The sequence below is a fragment of the Chrysoperla carnea genome, chromosome X (genome assembly GCF_905475395.1).
Source record: "Chrysoperla carnea chromosome X, inChrCarn1.1, whole genome shotgun sequence".
In the NCBI taxonomy this organism is placed as follows: Eukaryota; Metazoa; Arthropoda; class Insecta; order Neuroptera; family Chrysopidae; genus Chrysoperla; species Chrysoperla carnea.
This window is the reverse complement of record NC_058342.1, coordinates 16,047,157-16,069,692: the sequence shown is the minus strand read 5'-3', so window position 1 is coordinate 16,069,692 and position 22,536 is coordinate 16,047,157. Positions and strand designations below refer to the sequence as shown.

Below are 22,536 nucleotides of genomic sequence, written 5' to 3'. Positions count from 1 at the left end.
TGCTATTTGAAATTCCACTGTTGGGCTGGGTGGGGGTGAAGGGATGAAACCTAAAAATCCTTTTTAAACTTCTCTTTCGATATCTAAATCGACGTGTTTTCAGTCAAAACAATAATCATATCAGGTCAAGAGATATTAAGGGTGGTTACTTTTTTAATGAACACACTGTATGTATATATACAGTGTGTCCCCGGATAGAGGTAACTATACTTGTAAATATCTTATTTTGCATTTTAAGAAAAAAAGTCATTCTTTATAAAAAATTTTGCTTATTCTGAAAAGTATGTAGGAATATATAAAACTTCTAAATAATGTACAGGGTAGCCAAAAAATTGAAATCACTATTTTTCATTTTGGTAAACTACCCTTCCTTTTTATAAGTTGACAAAATGTTATTCAGAAAAGTTGCTCGCAATTAACAATTATGACTCAAATACAAAATACAAAATATCAAGAAGATCCGTATACTTTAATTATAGCATCATTTTTTATTTGAGCAAAAGTTATAATTACAAAAAAACGTAACAAAGAAAATAATAATAAATCAATTAACATGTACTATTCGAGAGTGTATTGTTTTTGTGGACTAAGTTAGAAAATTAAAATGAAAATTTATTTTCTCGGATAAACATCCAATAAGAATGGAATTGACAACGTTGGAAAGATCTTCTTGAAATTCGGTCATGAATTTGAATCTTGAGTCGTAATTAATAATTTCGAGCAACTTTTCTTAGTAACATTTTGTCAACTTTTATAAAAAATGAGTGGTTTACCAAAAAATAATAGTGTTACCAAATTTTTGGCTACCACTGTACACAAGCAAAATTTTTTAAAAAGAATGATTTTTTTTCTTAAAATGAAAAATAAGAAAATTTACAAGTATAGTTACCTCTATCCGAGGACACACTGTATAAATGCATATATAATAGGACTTTTTACGTATTGTATAATAATTCTTGTTCTTTGCAAATTTTCTCTAAAATTAAAAAAAAAATTGAGAAATGTATTTTATGAATCACTCTATATTTGAAGAAAGATAATTACAATCATTAACTTGCCAGATTTTATAATATTACAATTTTTATTTAATAACCAGTATCACGCATGGTCGGCCTTCGGTACATTAGATATCCCGAACATAGAATGAATTGTTGGAGAAGCAGGATCATATTGACAATTGAAAAAATTACCAAAAATTGGTTCACCAAAACCATATTTATTAGCAAAATTACGTATTGAAAAATTTAGACGTCCTGATAGTGAATTGTTTGTTATACGAGGCTCATCGAATTCAATCTGACCTGGTTGTTCGTAAATTAAAAATATATATCGACGAATACCAGAATTTTCCGGTGGGGCTGCTGGAAGATATTCTACAAGAGTTTCACCACTAAATACATTATCTGCAGGAATATTTCCAACTAACCAATGAACCATTTCACGCAATGTTGGTTGAGCACGGCTTGGACAATCTGGATCAGTCATCACTAATAAATAGTACTTGTTTGGCTCACCATTAAATTTCACTAGTGGTACTTTTAATGTTTGCGTGGGGGCTAGAAAATTTCCTAGTTCTATCGCAGCATCATCGGGATATATTATCTAAATATAATATAATAATTTTTAAATAATCTTTGTAAATAAGAAAAGCGGCAAACTCCTGCAAAAAATGCGTAGAAATGAAAATGACTGACCAATCACTGAAAATGTGAATGTGACTAATCATGTTTGTACTTTTCGTAAACCTTGGACCAAAAGGGGCCATTGGAAAAAAAAATTGTGCGAGGGGGCTATTAATTGTTTTAAACATATTACTTTGTTAACTAATAAACAGTCATTTTTATACGATGTATATGAAATTTCGTCCCAAGTTTGTAACGCTTAAAAATATTGATGCTACGAAAAAAATTTTGGTATAGGTGTTCATAGAATCACCTAATTAGTCCATTTCCGGTTGCCCGTCCGTCCGTCCGTCTGTGGACAAGATAACTCAAAAACGAAAAAAGATATCGAGCTGAAATTTTTACAGCGTTCTCAGGACGTAAAAAATGAGGTCGAGTTCGGAAATGAGCATCATAGGTCAATTGGGTCTTGGGTCTGTAAAACCCATCTTGTAAACTGTTAGAGATAGAACAAAAGTTTAAGTGTAAAAAATTTTCCTTATAAAAAAAGAAACAACTTTTTTTTGAAATATTTTTTCGTAAACATCACTGTTTACCCGTGTGGGGGCCAATTAGGCGGAAATTTTATAGTATGCACTATACTTGAATATCAGTTATGTATGTGTCACATGTATGTATGTGTAATGTGATCAAGAAATCAACACTGACTTTGCATGGTATTTCAACAATTAACTCAGTCAATTGTTTGTTTTCACTTGTTTATATTAAAAATAAGAAGTCAAGACAATTTTTAGTGTTATCTAAGCCTTACTATAGCCATGTGCCCAGAAAAATAAAAATAATGATTTTATCTTTTAGATCTTTTTGTGAATACTTCTGCTTTACACCCCCGCCTCAATCAATACTTTTGGAAATTTTTTGCCCGCCGTTAGATTTTAATCGAATAAGATTATACAAATTATTTTCAAGGTTTACCGCTTCCACAAAATTCTAATTCTAATGTAAGGGAAACCCTGATGGAAAAAATATTTGAAGAAAGAATAAGAAATTCTGAAAAAGTCTTAGGAACTTTGAATTTCTCAACGTTTTCGGACTAGTCTAATTCAGAGTTATTCAGAGTTCTTAATACTTTTTTAAAGTTTCTAAGACTTTTTCAGAGTTTCCTAAGACTTATTCTTTTTCAAATATTTTTTCCACCAGGGAAGTTATTATATAATCTTAAAGTATCTATTTTTTCCGATTTCATTCCATCTGCTACAACCTAATATGGGGGACAACAACACTTTAATTTAACCCTTCTAGTAGCTACAGATATATTCGAGTAATATGTGCTTCACAATTTAAACTTATTATATTTAATTATTAAACTTTTGATATCGAGGAAAATTATTTACAAATAGTAAAAAACTCAAAATATCAGCATTTATTTACACTTTAAGCAAAATATTAAAATGTATCATTCTTTGAAGTTGCCACTATATTTAAGGGTTAAATTTAAAATGGATTTTGACATATGACATTCTTTTGTTTTTAATCATATAAAATGTAAAAGTTTCTTTATAAAAAAAAATTATCATCAAATAAACTTTTATTTGATGAACAACTTTTATTCGAATCATTCAAATAAACACGTTAACATCACTGTGTACCCGTGAAAGCGCAACTTTACTGTCCATTTTCCCCAAAACTATAAAACAAACTGTGTTGATTTTTTTTAGGTTAACTTCAACAGGTGGTTTTGTGAGACATTCTAGAAAGCCAAAAAAAATTCTTACAAAAATTTCAAACTTTTCGAAAGTTTTTGAAAGTATTTTCTAGAATTTTTGACTCATCAATCGATCCAATGAAAAAAAAAAAAAAAAAAAAACATTATGTAAATCGTTAGAGATAGAAGAAAGCTCGGAATGTAAAAGTTATTTCATATATAAAAATAAACAACTTTTGTTTGAAATATTTTTTTCTGAACGTCCCTTTTTACCTATGGGGACCATAGTCTCCAATATACTTTCAAAAATTTCAAAATTTTCGCAAGTATTTGCTGGCAGTTTTTTTGGTTTTTCTAGAATGTTTCACAAATCAACCACCAGTTGAAGTTAACCTGAAAAAAATCAACACACTTTTTTATGGTTTTGGAGAAAATGGACACCAAAGTTATTTACTAAGTTGCGCCCTCACGGTTAAACAGTGATGCATGTTTACGAAACAATGATTCAATTAAAAATTGTTCATTTTTTTAAAAGGAATAACTTTTACATTTAAACTTTTGTTCTATCTCTAACTGTTTACAACTTGGATACTTTTTCATTTGATTGAATTAGCAAAAAAAATTCTATTTTAAAATTGGTATACCTCGCTCAATTTTGAACCTAGCAAGTCGAAAGGAAACGAAAATGTGCACAAATACTTCAACTAGAACTGTTAAGAAAGCTGATAAAACTCCCAACTACCTCCCAAAAATGGGCGTTAGGTACGCTCCTGAGAGATTAATTTTTTCCTTTTTCGATATTTAGTTTAATTGCACTAATATAATTTTTAAAAAAAGTGAAAACAAACAATTGACTGAGTTAATTATTGAAATACCATGTAAAGACAGGGTTGATTACGCAATCGTTTATTTCTTTACGTCATATGAGTAAAGAAAGATAGCCAAACATAAATACATACATGTCACACACACCTAATTGATATTGCCACATAATACAAACGATATAATTTGCGCTCTGACGGTTACACAGTGATGTTTACGCAAAAATTTTTCAAACAAAAATTGTTTATTTTTTTATAAGGAACATTTTTTTCATTTAAACTTTTGTTCCATTTCTAACGGCTTACAAAATGGGTCTTACGGACCCAAGATCCATTTGAACTATGTTGCTCATTTACGAATTCGACCTCATTTTTTATGTCCTGAGAACGTTATAAAAATTTCAGCTTGATATCTTTTTTCGTTTTTGAGCTATCGTGTTGACAGACAGGCGGGTAGACAATCAAAATTGGACTAATTAGGTGATTTTATGAAAACTTTTACCAAAATTTTGTTCGTAGCATCAATATTTTTAAGCGTTACAAACTTGGGAATAAAGTTATTATACCTTGTATATTTCATAAATATGGTATAATAATTTAATTCTAATATTGATATGTATATTCATTTAATATTTTTTTTTTAAATCTAACAAATCTGTTTTTGCCAAATAGATGTCAGAAATACTTAATCAATCTATAGTTACAGCTCTCCTAACTTGGCCACCACACATGAATTTTTTCCGATAAACAGCTCGATTAATCGATAATTGATCGTTATTGTTTGTTGAATATTATCCTAGTACCGTTGTTTCATTGTTTGAATACACGCTTAATCAATTTAACACATTGCGCTTATGTAATTAAAATCATTAAAATTTGAAAGTTATGATCGAAATAAATATTTCAATTTATTATAAAAATCGAACTGTTAATCGAACACCTAGAAAAATTGATGTGTCGTCGCCAACTTAAGAGAGCTTTAAGTTACTATGTATATTTAAATTACCTCCATAAATTTATTTGGTGGTATATCAATTGAATCTGGTACAATTTCATTCTCTGTAAATGCTTGCTCAACATTTGCAAAAATTTGACCCAAAACTGCAACAATGAAAACTAATAGTTGCCACATAATTGTTGCATCAAACTATGAAATACACAAAAAAGAACAATTAAATTTCAGTTATTTATATAAAAATCTATCATGAATATAAAACAAGCAGGGCCAGTCAGCGCCAGATCATACTGTAGGAAATGAAGCATTTGACCCAGGAAAAACCTTCTCGTAGGTAGATTTTTATGGAAGCCGGTGGAAAATGTTTGTCTGAGTGTACTCAAAAATGTCATATACATGAGTGCTTGTGCTTTTTCGATTTACGCCCATGCGGCGGGGCAGAAGTTTTCTAATCCCGGACACCATGTTGTCTTTAATAAACGTTTAAAAAGCACAAGCACTCATGTAAATGACATTTTTGAGTACACTCAGGCAAACATTTTCCACCGGCTTCCATAAAAATCTACCGACGAGGAGACTTTTCCTCAGTTAGACGGTTTTTTTTAGTTTCATTTCCTCGATTATCAGTAACATTCCGATTTAGTAAACTATTGTATTTTTTGAACAATTATACATTATATTCCCTAAACCATATACCATCATGCGATGGAGTAGCTAGGGGGACAGGGCCCGATCTCACCATTTAGCCGCCCCAAGCAAAAATAACATTTGCCGCCCTTTACACTCATACTATATACAGAGTGCTTTTTTAAGTTGACATATGCTTGAAATAAATAAATTTTATCGAAGAAAATGTTTCACACGAAAAATATTATTTTCAAAGGGACACATCTTTCATACCGGTACCGAATTCGATCTAATTTTTCAGGTTAAATTAAAACCTCACTCTGATTCATAACTGTCAAACATTAGATGAACGCTTTAAATTAGAAAGTTGTTCTTTACAAATACGCAAACAGTTTTTGTTTTAAACATTTTTTTGTAATCCGAATAGTTTAGACAGTAATTGATCAAAAATCTAGCTTTTTCGTGCGTTTGTTCATTCAATTTGAACTAAAATGGTCTTTATAGAAAAACGAACCACTTTTGTTAGATTTATTGGAAAATCTTTTTCGAATAGTGTCTATAGATATCACAGAAACAATTATACGAAATAAAAATTTTCGGTAAAACTTTTCAGTCCGTTTTTGCCTAAACTGTACGGTTTACGGAAAAATGTTTAGAAAAAAAAATGTTATGCTCCCGCCTCCCATGTGATTCTACAAATTTTGTTTGTAGCATCAATATTTCTAAGCGTTACAAACTTGGGACTAACTTTAATGTGTAATACTCTGATATATTTCAACTAAACAAAATCATTTTATACCATGCATATATATGTATTATGCAAGGTATACTAAGTTCAGTCCCAAGTTTGTAACGCTTAAAAATGTTGATGCTACGAACAAAATTTTGGTATAGGTGGTCATAAAATCATCTAGTTAGTCCATTTCCGGTTCTCTATCCGTCTGTCTGTCTGTCAACACGATAGCTCAAAAACGAAAAGAGATATCAAACTGAAATTTTTATAGCGTACTCAGGACGTAAAAAGTAAGGTCGAGTTCGTTAATGAACAATATATGTCAATTGGGCCTTGGGTGCGTAGGACCCATCTTGTAAACCGTTAGAGATAGAACAAAAGTATAATTATAAAAAATGTTTTTTATAAAAAAATAAACGACTTTTGTTTGAAACATTTTTTGTAAACATCACTGTTTACTCACGAGGGCACACATTAGATGCAAATTTTATAGTATGTATTAATATAGGATTATCAGTTATGTATGTGTGACATGTATGTATTTGTAATGTGATAGAATAATCAACACTGTCGTTGCATGGTATTTCAAAAATTAGCTCAGTCAATTGTTTGTTTTAAATAAAGAAAGATATCCACTTTTAGATAGCCACATACATATAACTGATATTCTCATATAATACATATTAAAAAATTTGCTAATTAATTTGCGCCCTCGCGGGTAAACAGTCATGTTTAAAAAAAAGTTTCAAATAAAAGTTGTTTATTTTTTTATAAGGATTTTTTTTACATTTAAACTTTTGTTCTATCTCTAACGATTTACAATATGGGTCGCACGGACCCAAGACACCATTGACCTATGTTTAACAAAAAATACTTATTTTGCTAATGTTTTTTCAATAGTTTATTCCTAATTTTTTTTATCAAATTGTACCTAACCCAAACCTTTACCAATTTTTCTCGATAAATAATAATAATACTATGTATATAATTACTAAGTTTAATTCAATTAAATTTAATGTTTGTTTAAATATATCATTTATTGATTTAATAATTACTGTTTTTAATAAATTAATAATACGTATATTGGTTTAAAAATATATTATTTGCAATTACTTTTAAAATTCTTTACTTCTTTTGCAGTTATTATTTTTAATAACTATAATATCATTATTTATCATTGTTAAAAAAGGTAAACTATCCGTTATTGTTTGCCTGTCTGTATGTCATAACTTTCTTGAAAATGAAAAGAAATATCGAGCTGAATTTTTTATAGCATGCTCAATTGGGTAAAACGTAGGAGATAGAACAAAACTTTAAAATTAACAAGTGAAAACAAACAATTGACTGAGTTTGATTGTTGACATATCCAGTATAGAAAGTGTTAAATATTATTTATTAAGTTTTCGAAAATTTTCGAAAGTATTTTCTTAAATTTTTCTTTGTTTTTCGAGAATGTTGCATAAGACCACTTGTTGAAGCTACCTGCAAATTTTCACACTCTTTATCTTTTACAATTTTGAAGAAAATGGACACCAAAGTTTCGTCCAAATTTGCGCCCTTGCGGATAAACAGTAACGTTTTCCAAAAAAATGTTTCAAGCTAAAGTTTGAAATTTTTTTATGAGGAACTTTTTTATACCATGTATATTAAATATACAAAGTATACATGTTAAGTTTAGTCCCAAGTTTGTAACGCTTAAAAATATTGATGCTACATAAAAAATTTTGAAATAGGTGTTCATAAAATCACTTCGTTAGTCCATTTCCGTGTGTCTGTCTGTCTGTCGTCTATCGTCTGTCCTTCTGTAATCACGATAACTCAAAAACGAAAAGAGGTATCAAGCTGAAATTTTTATAGCGTGCTGAGGACGTAAAAAGTGAGGTCAAGGTCCGTAGGACCCATCTTGTAAACCTTTCTGTTAGAGATAGAACAAAAAATTTAAAAAATGTTCCATATAAAAAAATAAACAACTTTTGTTTGAAACATTTTTTCGTAAACATCACTGTTTACCCGTGAGAGCGCAAATTATGCGCAAATTTTATAGTATGTATGTTATGGCTATATATACGTGTTATATGTATATGTGTAATATGACAGAGTAATCAACACTGTCTATACATGGTATTTCAACAATTAACTCAGTCAATTGTTTGTTTTTACTTGTTTTATTTCTTTTTGCAAACTTTTGTTCTATTTCTTACGGCTTACAAGATTTGTCCCACGGACCTATTTACGAATTTTGCCTCACTTTTTACGTCCTGACCATGCTATCAACTTGATAACTCTTTTCTTTTTTGAGTTATCGTGCTTCCAGACAACAGACGACAGACAGACAACCAGAAATGGGCTAATTAGGTGATTTTATGAACACCTATACCAAAATTTTGTTCATAGCATCAATATTTTTCAGATTTACAAACTTCGGACTAAACTTAATATACCTTGGTATATTTCATATACATACATGGTTTAAAAATGCATTTGAAAACACACACAACTATGAAATTAAAAGTCAAAAAGTATACAAATTTAAAAGTTCAAAATGTAAATCAAAAACAAAAAATTATAGAATAAGGTGCAAAATTTGCATTAAAAAATTTATATAACAACACAAACTACTAAGTTTATATAAAAAGTAGGAAAATAATCGTAATTATAACAGACTCGGGGAGCAAATTTAGCACGGCACAATAAAATGTATAATAAAGCATATATCTCCTGCCTCTTTAATCATTGAAATAATCAGTTGAGAATAATAATAACGAGAATGGTTTACATTTTTTTTACTCGTGGCGCTATATCTTAGCGTTAAAATCCAATTTGAATCGAGTCATAGCACTCTGTATACCGGTGCCATTTTTTAATAACATTGTCCATTTTTATATGTTCGATGTCTGTGCAGTGATTCAGTAAATATGTCAAACCAGAGACTATATCAGTAAAAAACTATATCAGAGACTATATTTATAAAATATATGAGCTTGTATGAAAATGGTATTCATCCTTTTTGCACGACATTAGAAAACTTATAATATTTAAATAACTTTGAAAAATATATAAAAAGTTCCATTTTAAAAATTACATAGAACTTACTTATTATAATTGAATTTTATAAATAATTTTTCAAAGTTAATTAAATATTATAAGTTTTCTAATGTTGTTGCATATAGGATAAATATCATTTTTAGCAAGACAATAAGCTTACTATTCAAGATAAGAACCTTATTATATAAGATAGTAATGAGATCTATTTTGACGATTATACTAATTTAGTTTGCGTTGATCTTCAGAGATGGCATTGAATGACATGCGATAAAAATTAGCATTGACTTTCGCTTCTGTTTTACCGATATATTCTCTGTGTCAAACTGTGAACCAAAGACGAAGAAAATGTCAAATAATTCATTGAATGTAAATGAAAATTTGCTTATCAATGAAGAAAATATTAAACTTGAAAAAGATGAAATATTTGAAAAAAATGATACAATGGATCATATACAAATTAAAGAAGAAACTGATACAATGGAATATTTACATATTAAAGAAGAACCTCTTACAATAGAACATATGCCTATTAAAAAAGAAAATTTTACAGAACATGAATCTGACCAACAATTAAACATAAAATTAATATATGAAGATGAAAATCTTTTGAACCATCAACGGACTCATACTGATGAAAAATTATTTTCATGTGATGTTTGTGATAAAAAATTTACTCGAAAATATAGTTTATCTAGACACAAATTGATTCATACTGGAGAAAAGCCTTTTTCATGTAATCTCTGTCTTAAAAAATTTAATCAGAAACAAAGCTTGAAGGAACATATTCGAATTCATAAAGGTAAAAGACCTTTTTCTTGTGAACTTTGTGATAAAACATTTACTCATAAACATCATTTAACTGAACATAAAATTATTCATACTGGAGAAAAACCATTTGTGTGTAATTTTTGTGATACAGCATTTACGCTACAATGCAATTTAATTCAACATAAACGCATTCATACTGGAGTAAACTTGGTTTCATGTAATATTTGTGATAAAAAGTTTACTTACCAAAGTTTGTTAGCTAAGCATCAACTCACACACAGCGAGGAAAAACGTTTTTCATGTGATATTTGTGAAAAAACATTTAAACAGAAGTGCACTTTAAGTCAACATAAACGAACTCATACCGGAGAAAAACTTGTTTCATGTGATGTTTGTAATAAAACATTTACTTACCAAAGTCTCTTAGATAAACATAAGCTTATGCACACTGGGGAAAAACCTTTTCAATGTGATTTTTGTGATAAAACATTTACGCAAAAACATAATTTAATTCAACATAATTTGATTCACACGGGTGAAAAACCTTTTTCATGTAATCACTGTGATAAATCATTTAATAACTATAGTAATTTAACGGAACATAAACGAATTCACGGCGGAGAAAAACCTTTTTCATGTGATTATTGTAATAAAACATTTTTCCGACAAAATTATTTAATTCAACATAAACGAATTCATACTGGAGAAAGGCCATTTTCATGTGATATTTGTGAAAAAACATTTACTCGAAATCAGCTCTTACTCAGACATAAACGAATTCATAGTCAAGAAACTACTTCAGAAAGTAGTGTTAAAGAAGAGAAGATTACAACTGAATCAATTATTTAAATATTCTGTATATGCTTCAGTATTAATGTTTAAAATACAGTCTACGTTTTCCCGTAGATCGAGTTAATTTTTTTTATTATGACTGGATGAATTTTTTTCTGGCAGTGTTAAAATGTAATTTCCAAGATCCAAACAATACAAAAATGTCATTGGCAATTACCGGATATCAAAAAAACTATGAAAAAAATTTTTTGAACCCTTGATGCACAGAAGCTATTTTTTAGCCTGTATATATGAAATATATATTAAGGTATACTAATTCTAATTTTGCTATAGGTGATCATAAAATCACCTAATTAGTTCATTTCCGGTTGTCTGCCTATCCGTCAGTCGACACGATAACTCAAAAACGAAAAGATACATCAAGCTGAAATTTTTTTAACGTGTTCAAGACGTTATATTGGGTCTTGAGTCCGTAGCCGTCTTTTTAATTACTTAAAATTAATTAATAAAGTACAAATTCAGTTAGAGAAATTCAAATTTTAAAACGGGTGTGACGTCATAGTATGTGACTTGTCAGACTTGTTGAGATACTGTATGGTATTAGTTAATTTGTGGTATATTTTGTAGGGTATTACCATGGATATATACTATAATTACTGCCTACATACATCTTGTAAACTAAAAGGTAATTAAAGGAACAAATATACTAAATATTTAGATTGTGTTTGCAATTTAACTGACCGCAAATACATTAAATTGTAGACAAAAATAGAGAGATTTAAAATAACATATTAGTTTTAACAAAATTGACGTGATACGTGCAATGTGACAAATAGTTTTGAATTTTCGATTATCATAACACAACTTCGAGTCTTATATTATCAAGACCCTTAATAGATAGAGTCCTAAGGAAACAAGTATTACATACTTATATACCTGCAAATATTTTATCAAAACAAAATGTTATATTTTTTTGCCTATTTATTTAAAATGATTAAAATTGTTAAATTGTACAAAATATATCCATAGCGGAAATAAATGTGTATAAGTAAAATGTATATGTGTACTAATTTATTAATTTTAACTCCTTAAGGTACTACAGCATTGGCGAGGTGCTTTCAACAGTTTATTCATTTTATACCATGCATATATGTAATATATATGGTATACTAAGTTTAGTCCCAAGTTTGTAATACCTAAAAATATTGATGCTACTCACAAAATTTTAGTATAGGTGTTCATAAAATCAACTAATTAGTCAATTACCGATTGTCTGTCTGTCTGTCTGTCTATGCGTCTGACAACACGATAACTGAAAAACGAAAAAGGATATCAAGTTGAAATTTTTGCAGCGTGCTCAGGACTTAAATATTAAGTTCGAGTTCGTAAATGAGCAACATAGGTCATTTGGGTCTTGGCTCCGTATGACCCATCTTATAAGCCGTTAGAGATAGAACAAAAGTTTACATGTAATGAATGTTCCTTATAAAAAAAGTAAACAACTTTTGCTTGAAAAATTTATTTGAAAACTTGACTGTTTGTGTGTATGACCTGTATGTATGGCTGGCTATCTTTCTTTACTCACATGACGTACAAAACAAACGATTTCGTAATCAATACTATCTATTCATGGTATTTCAATAATTAGCTGAGTCAATTGTTTGTTTTCACTTGTTTAGTTATAAGAAAGAATTTTTATTGACTTCGAGTTGAGACATAAATATTGAAATAAATTCCACGATACTCGAAATACAATTGTATATTAAGAAATTCTATTTAAAAAACATACAACAATAACTTACGTTTCGCTCAATATCCATATTTTGATTGCAATGTAACCATCGCCAGTAGCTAAATTTATTCATATGTGTTCAAAAAAATTCATAACAAAGTTTAAAAAAAATATGTAAAATATTACAGTAACCCTTACAAAAATAAAATAAAATACAAAAATTATCACAAAAATAATTTAACTTTTCGTAACAGTTTACAACGGGGTTTATTAACTTTATAAAGAATTTTTGTAATGCGTTATATGAATAAATTTAGCTACTGAAGATGGTTGCAATCGAATTTTGGATATTTAGCGCAATGTGAGCCTGTGGTATGTATTATTATACTAGCTTGTGACCCGCCCGCTTCACTGAACATAAAAGTAAAAAGCTCCGCTTTATAGCCTCCTCTTCTCTTCATCGTACTTATCCTCCTTCCATAACACTCGAAGGGATTGTTTTACACTGATAAAATAAATGCACAGTTTTCAAACTTTTTAGTGTAAAATAAATATATTTCATTGAGTATTTCAGAAAAGATGGCCATGAATTGTTTTACATTTACTATTTTAAATTTTAATTTTTATTTATGGTTCGAAATGATGATCATAGATTAAGCAGTAAAATGTTAGAATAAATTTAATTTTTTAAATATATCTTTATAAATTACAGCTCATGTGCTCTTCTGATGTACCTATGGGGCTGTACTTAAATTACATAACGCATTTAGAACGACTTTTCAAACCCTATACTTCCTCCTATGTAACTGATTGCAACAAAATATTGAACCTCCTCCCTTCCCCTGTTTTGTACGTTATTTTGTTCTTCTTTGAATTTTAGAGTATTTAGTCTAATTCAGAGTTATTCAGAGTTCTTAATACTTTTTTAAAGTTTCTAAGACTTTTTCAGAGTTTCATAAGACTTATTAAGACTTATTATTTTTTCAAATAATTTTTCCACCAGGGGTGAAATAAAAATACCGAAGATTTATATGTCCCTGATTAAAAAAAAAAAAAGTATGGAGACAAAGAAAAAAGTCTTGGTTTTCTAGTCAATCTAATACTTTTTTCTTTGTCTCAATATTTTCTTTTATTCAGCTGGGTATTGATTATCGTTATAAATTATTAAAAAGTGCCAGAACATTTTTTGTTTATAAAAATAATTTTTTATGAAAAATAAATCCCGTCTTTTTCCATTTTCAATTTTTTGAATTATCAAAATAATTTGCAAAAAATTTAAAGTTTTATCTAAAATAAAAATTTAAATCTCGAGCAGTTCACTGGCATGTTGATCAACGTCTCATAAAACAACTCGAAATTATTAAATCATTAGCAATAAGAGGATTGCCATATCGAGGAAATTCTGAACGAATAGGAGATCCTCATAATGAGATTTTTTTAGGAACAGTAGAGCTTCTTGCTGAATTTGATCCGTTTTTATCTGAACATTTAAAATTGTATGCGCATCCTGGTAGTGAAAATACGTCGTATTTGTATAAAACGATCTATGAAGAAATTATAATGCTGATTCAGAATAAAGTACTACAACAAATTTCTAATGGAGTGCAATCTGCTAAGTATTTTGGTATAATTGTAGATTCTTCGCCTGATATTGCACATGGCGAGCAACTTACTATAATTATCAGATATGTACGTCATGATGGTGAAATTGTGGAAAGGTTTCTAGATTTTCTACCAAATATCGGTCATAAAGCTAAAGATATAGAGGATGCTTTGTTAAAATCTCTAGAAAATAATGGTTTGGACATAATGAACTGTCATGGTCAATCTTATGATAATGCAAGCAATATGTCAGGTATATACTCAGGCCTTCAGACACTAATCAAAACAATTAATCCTTTAGCAAATTATGTTCCTTGTGCCGCCCATTCTTTAAACTTGGTAGGATCATGTGCAGTTGAATCGGTAACAGAAGCAATCGACTTCTTTTCTACTTTGCAAGAACTATACAATTTCTTTACTATTTCTACACATCGTTGGGTACTCAAACTCGTTGGTCTGCTCGACATGATGCATGCTACGCATTATAAAAAGAGTGGCCTGCATTAATTGATGCACTACAATTTATTGCCGAAACGGCAATCCTATTTATAGTTTGGAATGTAATTTTAGATCGTTTTAGTGCTGCTAGTAAGAAGCTTCAAGAATCTCAAGCTGATTTATCATCCGTCGTTCAGATCTATAGTTCTCTGGCTCTATTTCTTCAAGACATGAGAGACAAACAATTTTCTGAATATGAAGAAAAAGCCAAAGCACTATCTGGAGTTCACGATTATTATTGGTATATGATACTCGACACAAAAAAACCAGAATAATTCAGCCAGATGAGTCGCGGGTAAATGAAAGAACACCTTCTTCTGGACAAGAAAATTTTCGTACAAATGTGTATTATCCTATTCTAGATACTCTGAGTGTACAATTGGCCAAGCGTAAACGTGTATATGAAAAACTTTATAAAAATTTCAATTTTTTTGATAATTTATCTGAAATATACACGAATGAATTAAAAAATCTTGACAATAAACTAACCAGTAAGTATCTTGATGATTTGGAAGATACGTTAGGCAATGAATGCATTCATTTACATTGTCAACTCAAAGATTCCTTGGCAAATATAGAAGATGTACGCTCTGCACAAAAAATATGCAATGTATTGCATTCACGGAATCTTCGAGATGTTTATCCGAATGTGGACATTGCTCTCTGTATTTTTTTGAGTATTCCGGCTACAAATTGTTCAGGAGAAAGATCTTTTTCTACTCTTAAAAGGGTAAAAACCTATTTACGCGCAAGCATGGGCCAAGATAGACTTAATGCTCTTGCATTACTGTCTATTGAAGCCCAACTAGTTTTATCTACTAGCCCAACTATATTTATCTGTCTTGTTTATCAGTAATATTTAAAAAATTATATTTCAATAAATTAAGTTACTTTAAAATAAAAAACTGGATCAAAATTAATGAAATTCATTCTATCAAAAAGGGCGGCGCATCGAACGAGGCCTAGGGCGGCAGCAAGCCTAAATCCGTCACTGGATATTTGTCAATATTTAGTTTACACCTGTATGTAACATATTACATCAAAATATAGTCGAATAGACCATGGTGTAAATATCGTGTGCATGATTAAAAGTAAACAACAACAATAAGAGATAAAATAATTAAATAAATTGCATAATAAATCAAGCTAATCCAATATGTTATTTAATTGATCATATATAAGGTAGTATGCGGTAGTATCGAGAGTCACAGATAACTACTAATTTAAAAAAATTTATTTAAAAGATCATACCTATTTCCTTAAGTAAGAGAAAATTTTTTTCAGAGATTTTTTTGTATATGAAGTTGGACTAAATCTAAATCAATTCTGAAATTTTTAAAGGAGGCTATCCGATTATTTTAATAAATAAATGACTTCGAAAGTAGGTATATTTAACATTGGTCTTATGGGAAAACGGTAGATGGATGATATGTTTTCATAAATTTCTCCAAAACTAGTCGGTGAAAAAAAAAATCTATTTAAATTAAAGTTAAAATTTTTATAAATTATTTAAAACATAAAGAGCACGGTAGTGGGGACATAAATTTTAAAAAATATATACATATTTTCAATTTTGATGATGAATTATGTTATAACTTGACAATATAAGACGAATAGTAAAAATACAATTTTTCGATACCTGAAGTAATTTTCAAAATATCGAAAATTGAAAATTTTGTTTAATTATTTACCTTTCAATATTTCGAAAACCAAGGCAGATATCAAAAAATGTTATTCTTATTGTTCCTCTATATTCATGAAGTTATAACAAAATTCATCGTCAAAATTGAAAATAAGGTACAAATAAGTTCAACCACAAGTCTAAAATTGCCTTGGCGCTCGTACTACCTTAAGAGATATATTTAATTAAAATATTGGAAAAATTAGGCCACGTGGTCAGCTTAGGCCGTGATGCCATCTGTAAAGAAACTTAGCAGTATCAAATCGTAAAAAGCGAAACTTTTATATACCCTATATGAAATATATATTAAAGTATACTAGTTTTAGTCCCAAGTTTGTAACGCTTTAGCTACGAACAAAATTTTGGTATAGGAGTTCATAAAATGAATACCACCTGCGTTGTCCATTTCCGTTTGTACGTTTGTCCGTCCGTCCGTAAACTGAAAAATGAAAAGAGATATGAAAATTTTATAGCGTGCTCTAGCCGTAAACCGTTGTAGATAAAACGCAAGTTTAAAAACTGTTGTAAATGTAAAAATAAACAACTTTTGTTTGAAAATTTTTTTCGTAAACATAATTGTTTGTCTAGTTTTACTTTCGATATTAATAAAATGTTTTGTCGCTCATTTTTACAATTTAACGCAGGACAAAACTCTATTTTTATCAGCTAGGTGGAACTCTTAACTTGATGCTCAAATCCAGTGTGAAGCATTATCATATAAAGTTATATCGTAAAGTGATATTTTTAATCATCAAAATTCTTTGAAATAATTAAATATAGAATCTAATAATTCAAAAAAAAAATTTTTAATGAATAAATAAGCAAACATATACAATTTCATCAATTTAAACTTTAAAAAATTTATTTTATTATTTACAGTTGGCTGCAGGTACTTCGTTTTATATATTTTGCATGGCCCCTTCCATTTTCATAACAACTCTGAATTTGGTATTTTCATTTTGGCTTACTGTAAATATTTTTTGGATGAATTCTACTGATTCTATAGAAATCGAGGTATTTTCTTCATGAATTGAAGATGAGCAAATACTATTTTTTTAACGAAAATTCAAAGCTTGTTAAACTGGATGAGAATAGAAAACCAACTGAAATATTGGACCATGAATTTTTATTTTATGTTAACGATGATATTAAAAAATCGTTTCCATACCTACCTCCGAAGTTAAAGGGAAAATGGATAATGCGTTTTAAACATTCAGAAGATTTTGATAAAAAATGGAACGCTTGTTGTAAGATGTATGATGAAGGGAAATTAATTGGAATACGAGAGTTGGGATGTTCCACTGGCTATAAAAATCCACAATCTTCTGATCATATCGAAAATGTCATTAATTTTTTTTGTGGTTCAGCAATGGATAGAGAAAAAATGTTGGAATATGGTGAGAATTTATTAAAATACATTCCGTACTTTAGTGATAATGGACTTATGACGTATGAGACTAATTTGAAAAAAGATTCAAAAACTACAGGATATTCTTTGTATCAAATATCTATGCCAAAAAACGAAAAATCTGTTTTTCAAGGGAATCGAATTTTTTTAAAATTGCAAGGTAAAGAAACAATTGAAATTAATGAAAATAAGATCCCAACTGAAATTGTAGACTATCAAATTTTGAGTTATAAGAATATGCGTATTTATAATTCATTTCCTAAACAATGGAAGTTTTGTGGTAAATGGACAATGCGATTTAAACATGCAGAAGGCTTTGATCAAAAATGGAAAGATTGTTGTAAGTTGTATGATGAAGGTAAATTATCTGGAATTCGATCGTTAGAATGTTCTACTGGTTTTAAGGATTCAGAAAAATCTGACCAGTCTACAGGCGAAATTGTATTTTATTGTGGTTCAGCAGAAGAAAAATTTAGAATGTTGGAAATTGGGAAAAATTTGTTAAAACATATACCATACTACAACGATGCTGGTTATGTGCGTTTTGAAAGTATTGAACCAGTTGACAGAGATGAAAATGAATATATTATACTTCGAATACCTGTGCCCAAAAATGCATCCTCTGATGTAACAGTCAATCGAATTGTATTAAATTCTGTTCAAAAACAAACTATTGAAATCGATGAAAATAAAGCACCATCTGAAATTACAGACTACGAGTTTATTAATTATTATAATTATTCGATTCACAATTCATTTCCATTCTACAGCTCAAAATATTTGGGTAAATGGATTATGTTTTTCAAACACATCGAAGATTTTGATAAAAAATGGAAAGATAGTTGCAAACTATACGATGAAGGCAAATTAATTGGAATACGTTATTTGAGATGTTCTACTATAGCCTGTAAAACCAAAAAAACATTTTCTAATCGAGGTGTAATTTTATTTTATTGTGGACCATCGAAAGAAAAATCTAAAATTTTGGATTATGGTAAAAATTTATTAAAATATATTCCATACGTCAGTGAATTTGGTCATATACCTTATAAATCATATCAACAAACAAATACGGGTACAAGAGCTACCAGAAATCATCGTAATTTTTTATATAAAATAGAATGCTGAGCATAACTAAGTTCACTTTTTTATGAAAGCGGTCGATCTTTCTAAGTTTAGTTCCACCTAGAGCTCTGAACTCAAGCTCCACCATACATTATCTATGGACTTGTACAAAATAACAATGCACGTTCAATTTTATGAATAATTTTCGGAATACTTAGTTTGAAATTCAGAAAAAGAATATGTAAAGTAAAACTATCTCTAAAAAAGTCCGAAAAATTCTGAAAACATTAAATAAATTATTAATCAATCATTTAATGATAGAAAATGTTAATAGATTGAAACTCTTTCGGAAGAAATATTACTAAAAAATTTTTCATGAAATAATGTAGGTACAAAGTAGTAGTACCTCAGAATATTTATTCCGAAAGAGTCTCAATCTAGTTTTACTTCACATATTCTGTTTCTGGAATTTCAAACTAAATATTCTAACTTCCAAAACAGATTTATATCCACAAGGGGGTGCCAAAACTATCTCTAGGTATACTTTTTATGTAGTTAATAAGAGATAAATAATGTATGCGCTCGCATAAAAGTGTATGCGCATTGTTATTTTGAACAAGCTCTATGTCTTTCTTATCATAGAAAAAATATATAACGGATGTTAAACTTTTAAAGGATATTCCATTTTATGTGTTATTTATAAGCTAGCTGCAAACTATGGAAGCCTGAAAGTCTCACAGTCAATTTATGAGAAAGTGGTGTTACACAAGCATATTTTTTTTAAATGTGTACTACCCACAAGTATAAAACCAACTTTTAATAAGTGCACTTGTGACCGAATCTTTCTGGAATTATTAATAATTATATGTCCGGGTTTAATAATAATATAATAATATAATAATGTTTATGTAGTTAGTTAAAAATTTTCTTTATTTAAAAATATAATGCTTTAATCGTTGATGATTTTCTTTTGCATCTACACATTCCTAATTTCTAACGTTTAAAAGTATTATTAAGTGTTTATTATGACTTTCAATTAGAAATCTCCACATGACAAAATACCGACACCTTCAAAGAGGTTTGTTTCTAGAATGCCACAAGTCACAAGTGCACTTATTATAAGTTCGTTTTTTACTTTTGTGTAGTACACATTTAAAACATATGCTAATGTAGCGCTACTTTCTCATAAATTGACAGTGAGACTTTCAGGCTTCCGTAGCAACCATCCACTTTTCTCGGCTCTTTTTCTAATTATTTGATTTGTATTCAATTATTTTCGTGTGACTAAAAAAATTTACTGTTTTCTATGGCATTACAATTCGGAACGTTAACTCATTTCAAACAATTTAATAAAAGATCTCACGCAAATTAGATGTAATCTGCATTTCCGTCTAACTTTTTCAACTTTGGCAAATGATAGTTTAAGTCATTCTAAAGAAAAATTCCCATGGTCACAAGTCATGAAAATGACAGGATTTCATGTTATAGTTAAATTAAAGTTGGAAAACGTACTTATTTATATAATATATGCCTATGTGTGTATAGGCAAATACATATACAGATATGTATAACTACATGCATACGTGTGTTTTTTAATGTAAGGGTGTTGTTTTTTAATTCTTGTTTTTTTGAAGAATATGTTACGAAATTCAATTCATTAAACAGTGTTAAATGTTCAGTGGATCAATAATATGAATTGTTAAGATCAATATTTTCAGCTATATATAATATTTAAGTTTTTTTGTCTAGAATTTATTGTTTTCACAGTAAACAAAAATAGTACTAGTTGCAAGAAAATATATATTCTATGACAGCAACTAGCAAAAAGTTCGATTCAATTCCGATTCAAATTTCCATTTCATTCTAATAGATTTCCGATTTAATCCAATAGAATCCAATATAAAATTTCCTATTTGATCATATTCATGAATTTTAATAAATTGAAAATTTCCAACTAGTTCTATTGGATTGAATCGGAATTCAGTCGGAATGAATTGGTTTCAAAATTTTAATTGGTTTCAATGAGAATGAATTGGAAATTCTTTCCAATGGAACCTTATTCATTCCGATTGGTTGAATTGGAATTACTTCAATCGAGTAATTTTCTTTTACTGTATTATTTCTAAACAATTGTTTTCGAAATGGAAATAGTTTGCAAAATTCAATTCTGTAACAAATTTTTGTATAACAAATAAAGAATTTAAATAAAATTATACATAAAAAAAGCTTTATTTTTCTTTTTTAACTATTAGGTTCCCTCGTCTGTACTAAATAACAAAATTGTAAAAAATAATAATTTTGTTGAACAAAATTTGTTGTACCACCGTAGTGATGAGTAAAATTTTCTTGGTGGCCATTTCGGAACTAACATATGATAGGTACTTATACCTTATATAAAATGCATATGAGCTAACAGTGATTCGTTGTTTTTCCTACAAACTTTTTCATTTTTACTTACAATTATTTTTGTTTCGGGGAGAATTTCAGAAAATGCTCTAGTAAAAAAAACCATTATCTTTTATCTTTGTCAAATAGCACTATTTGACAAAGACAAAAGATATTCGGTAATTTGTTGCAAGAGTAGTTTCCTGATGATATGATATTTTACGGGGGTGTAATTAAATAAAAAAAGATATTAATCAATATTAAGTTGGATGTTTATTTAAAAATTTACCGAGTCCATAAGGCTAATCAGAGGAGCACTAAGAGATCGTCTGTGCCCTCCCTGAGAAAAGCCTGTCAACCGCAAACAAAACGTCTCCGGAAAAGAGGTGCTATTTTTAGAAGAGGAAGGTATAGGATTCTGTCGAGGACAGAGACCGTACAGAAAGCCCACAGCCTCTTCGCCGGGATTGCGCACAGAATTGATAGGTCCAAGGTTTCGGACACAAACATTCTATACCTGACTCCCAGCAGGTGCAGATAACATGTATGGAGTTTTCATAGTCCTGGAGTTTTCATACAGGCCCTGCAAGTGGGATTATTCGACATCACCAAGTTATGAAGGTGGTAGTTTATTCGACAAGCCTTACCCACCACCCTTCTCAACTGTATTGTAAGGAGTTTTAACCGAACACAATCAAATGATCTAGCTGTAGTTATGCTCAGTTTGATCTGTCGGCTCTGTGCAAAATCCCAGTAAATTGAATGGGAAAGTCGTAGTCACTCCTTGATTCGGTAAATTGCGGAGCATCTTGTTATGGGAATAATAGGCTTAATGAGTTAATGAGGAGCATTTGAATCAACCCTTCTCGTGCCAACGAGTCCGCTGCCTCGTACTTTTTAACAGTCCGTCGAAGTATTCATAAGCTATCCTCCATTGGAATCTTGAAGCTTCACTGGCTCCTCTCTCTGAGAAAATGATGATATGTACCTCACTGCAACTTTCCATGCCACTAACATCTCAGCATGGCAAAAATTTCTACTTGAAAAACCGTCATGTAGATCCCTTAAAACCCCCGCATAGATCCCTTAATCTCTCA

General features: G+C 29.5%; 1 protein-coding gene across 1 annotated transcript; it reads right to left on the bottom strand.

Annotated features, from left to right (window-relative positions):
- Positions 1-1,052: 1,052 nt before the first annotated feature.
- Positions 1,053-12,888, bottom strand: LOC123302978 (protein D2-like). The gene is made up of 3 exons (XM_044886073.1): positions 12,871-12,888; positions 5,155-5,295; positions 1,053-1,602 (listed from the first exon to the last, which is right to left on the bottom strand). The coding sequence occupies exons 1-3, from the start codon at positions 12,886-12,888 to the stop codon at positions 1,099-1,101; spliced, it is 663 nt and encodes a 220-aa protein (XP_044742008.1). The 3' UTR covers positions 1,053-1,098.
- Positions 12,889-22,536: the final 9,648 nt, after the last annotated feature.